Source organism: Humulus lupulus, chromosome X, assembly GCF_963169125.1.
Source record: "Humulus lupulus chromosome X, drHumLupu1.1, whole genome shotgun sequence".
NCBI lineage: Eukaryota > Viridiplantae > Streptophyta > Magnoliopsida > Rosales > Cannabaceae > Humulus > Humulus lupulus.
Genome location: NC_084802.1, coordinates 15,386,003 through 15,389,349, shown reverse-complemented (window position 1 = coordinate 15,389,349; position 3,347 = coordinate 15,386,003). Strand labels below are relative to the sequence as shown.

The window sequence follows — 3,347 nt, the reverse complement described above, 5'->3', positions numbered from 1 at the left end:
CTTGACCTGCGGTCTTCATATTTCTGACTCAGCCCTTAAATAATCTTGATAAACCCTTGGCTACCTCGAGCTAAAGAGGTAGGACCTGACAACAGCAGCTCCGGCCATGTGGTATCCACGTGGCTGATATAATTATACCATATCTCAGCTCGCTAATAGCCCGTGGACAATTAGGGCATACAACCATAAATGGCCTTATGTAGCTTACATACTTTCTATGAATGATTGGAATCCTAAAATCCAGGAGGTTGCCTCATATAAACCTCTTCCTCAAGCATACAATTGAGAAAAACATTGTTAACATCTAGATGCTTTATAGGCCAACCCCGAGAAATAGCTATATAAAGTGAGAATAACTCTGATTATTGAAGACTTTATAACAGGGATAAAAGTCTCAGTATAGTCAAGACCAGACTTTTGCTTGAATCCTTGAGCAGCTAATCGGGCCTTACGCTTAAGTATGCTGCCATTAGGATTTTCCTTTGTTTTAAACAGCCACCAACTGCCAATTGGTTTCCTGTTTTGTGGAAGATCTACCAGAGTCCATGTTCCGATTTTGTGTAAAGTCTTAAGCTCATCTTGCATAGCAACTTTCCAACAATCATCTTGCAGAGCATCATGGACTGAAATTGGTTCTTTAGAAGCAATATTCACTTTCAATTTGTATGTGCCCACTGTTGATCTAGTTGCCATGGGATGATTATTGATAGGTGGCTGTATTGGCTCCTCAATATGAACTACAACTGTATTATTAGTGATTTGTAGGAGATGAATGAGAAGGGACAGACACTGATGCACTAGTGATAGGAGAATTTGTGGACGCAGAAAAGATTGGGTTGACACTCACATGGTGGACATGTGACACGTGTTGGACAGGTTGCATATGGTGGACATGTTGTATATTTTGGACAAGTTGCACATGTTGAGTTGGATGAGGAGAGTGGGCAGACAACACAGGAATACAGTTTGTGATTTTAGAGACATGTGATGGGTGAGTTTGGACAAACACAGAGGACATGTGAGTGGCACGTGGGAAGCTATATTTATTAAAGGTGACATCTCTTGAGATGTATAGACAACCAGTAGGAGCAAGCCACTTATAACCTTTGTGTTTAAGGCTGTTGATGCGGTTCTTCGGCAACAGATAATTATATGAATAAATGGGATGGATTAATGCTAAATGATGAACCGTAATATGTGAATAATCTCAAAGGAAGGTTATAACTCTGTACGCCTTAATTGTCCACGGGCTATTAGCGAGCTGAGATATGGTATAATTATGCTGTTGTCAGGTCCTACCTCTTTAGCTCGAGGTAGCCAAGGGTTTATCAAGATTATTTAAGGGCCGAGTCAGAAATATGAAGACCGCGGGTCAAGAAGGCATCCAGCTCGAGGCACGAGCTGGAGTTGGAAGCTGTGACCCTTTATAAAGTCAACCACGCAATGTAAACGTGCATATATCAGACATCATGTGTCTGATATATCCCTGAATTCTCGGACACGCAACATGAATGTGCGTGTTCAGGCACCCACGACTGGGTTAGGCCGTGCGACCCATTATCCCCCTTACCTATTGATTAGACCACACTTCATTTGTCAGGTTTTAGGAATTAATCATGAATGTCACAGAAGTGACATGATGGGTAAGAAGGTCACGGGATGACCCCCCTTACCAACTCCCAGGTGCCCTCTCCTATAAATATGGAGACCCTGGGAGTTGCAAAGGGTTGGATTCTATTGTGTAACGAAATACCCTGTAAAGAATACCATAAATATAGCAATAATATTGTCTGGTGGAGTAGAAGGATTTTAACCTTTGAACCACCTAAAAACGTAGTCGTATCATCAGTTCATTTTAAGATCATTCATCTGTTTTGGTTCATCACTTAGCACTAATCTCTTTCTCTTATTTTCTTAATTACCTGTTGGCGAAGAACCGCGCCAACAAACTCGTTTACTCTTTCTAGGTGGTTCGAAGGTTAAAATCCCTCTAGTCCACCAGTAATATTATTGATATATCTCTGGTATTCCTTACAAGGTGTTTCTTTTCAAATTAGAAGCCCACCCTTTGCAACACCCAAGGTCTCCATATTTATAGGGAGAGGACACCTGGGTATTGGAAAATAAGGTCATCTCCTAGACTAGTACTTCCCGGATTTCCTGAATTTCGTGAAGCTATCCCTCTTCCAACTCCCCCTAACTCCTACCGTCTGTTAGCGGGGTTGAAGTACTTGTTCCTGAAGCAGGAATGGGAGGTCCCCACACCGGCGGACATCCTTTACTTTTTTTGCCTCAAAGCCAGCCCGGACCAATGGGGGCGAGGTGACGGGTTCAACTACCTGACCCGTTTTCCCAACTCGGCCGCGGTCATTGAGCTGCCCAGCCACCCCAATGACTTCAAGGATCAATTCTTCATGTCAATGGGGTTTCACAACTGCGAATACCATTACTTCAACCGTCCTCGTAAGTTCCTTCTAACTTTAGCGCGCAAGATCGTCGCTGGTTAGTGTCTTTCCATTCGTTATTGACTTGAAAACTATTGTGCAACTAGTTTTGCGAGGACGGCTAAGTCGATGACCCTTGGGGGTCAGTACGAAACCTTGGCGGGGCTCCCCCTAAGTGAAAAAGACTACCGCCAGCTCGTGTCTGATGAGACGATGCTGGCGTGTAAGTTAATTTCTCCAGGCCAGCTCGCGAGATGGTGCCCATCCCTGAGGAGGAGGCCGCGGATGAGGACGAGGACGAGGTGCCCCTCGTGCACCGGAAACGGGCTCTTGAGGTCACCCAGGAGGTCAACGCAGAGCGGACCCAGTTCGGGGCTACAGCCAGCCCCTCTGGCCAAGGTAACCCTTAGTTGTTTAGGGATTTAGACAGGGTCGCCGCAGACCTACGACTTGCTAGGTTTAACCCCAGCCAACTTGTTCACCGCCACCAAAACAACCTAGATCGCAACATCACTCTACTCCAGTGTGTTGACCAGCTAGTGTTGCGTTATGACATGGGCCGCCCTAGGGGTACTGTAGTAGTAGATAATACATTGGCCTTTAGGTCGGCCTTTTTTGAGGAGTATGGGACCAACCTTAGGTCGTGGCCCTCCCTTCTGGAGGGTGTAGTAGCTCCGGGTCTTAGGCAGTATGTAGAGGAGTCCAGTCCTGAGGTGGATCTGGACCCAGAGCCTCCTCTCACTCGTGAAGTCATTATCTTAGACTCCCCCGTAGAAGCTCCGGGGCCGGAGGTCTTGACAATAGATTCCTCCTCTAGCTCGGAGGGTAGGACCTTTTTCAATACATACTTTAGCTTTTTTTTGTTGTAATCAAAATGTTTTTTCATGCATACTAATGATTCGT

At 45.2% G+C, this 3,347-nt stretch overlaps 1 protein-coding gene across 1 annotated transcript; it reads right to left on the bottom strand.

Moving 5' to 3' along the window:
* Nucleotides 1-297: 297 nt before the first annotated feature.
* LOC133805555 (uncharacterized mitochondrial protein AtMg00820-like) lies at nt 298-693 on the bottom strand. The gene has a single exon (XM_062243737.1). The coding sequence runs from the start codon at nt 691-693 to the stop codon at nt 298-300; it is 396 nt and encodes a 131-aa protein (XP_062099721.1).
* Between the last annotated feature and the right edge of the window lie 2,654 nt (nt 694-3,347).

Bases quoted from the DNA above. Each gene is read 5' to 3' on its own strand.
- LOC133805555 (XM_062243737.1), bottom strand. From the start codon at position 693: ATGGCAACTAGATCAACAGTGGGCACATACAAATTGAAAGTGAATATT.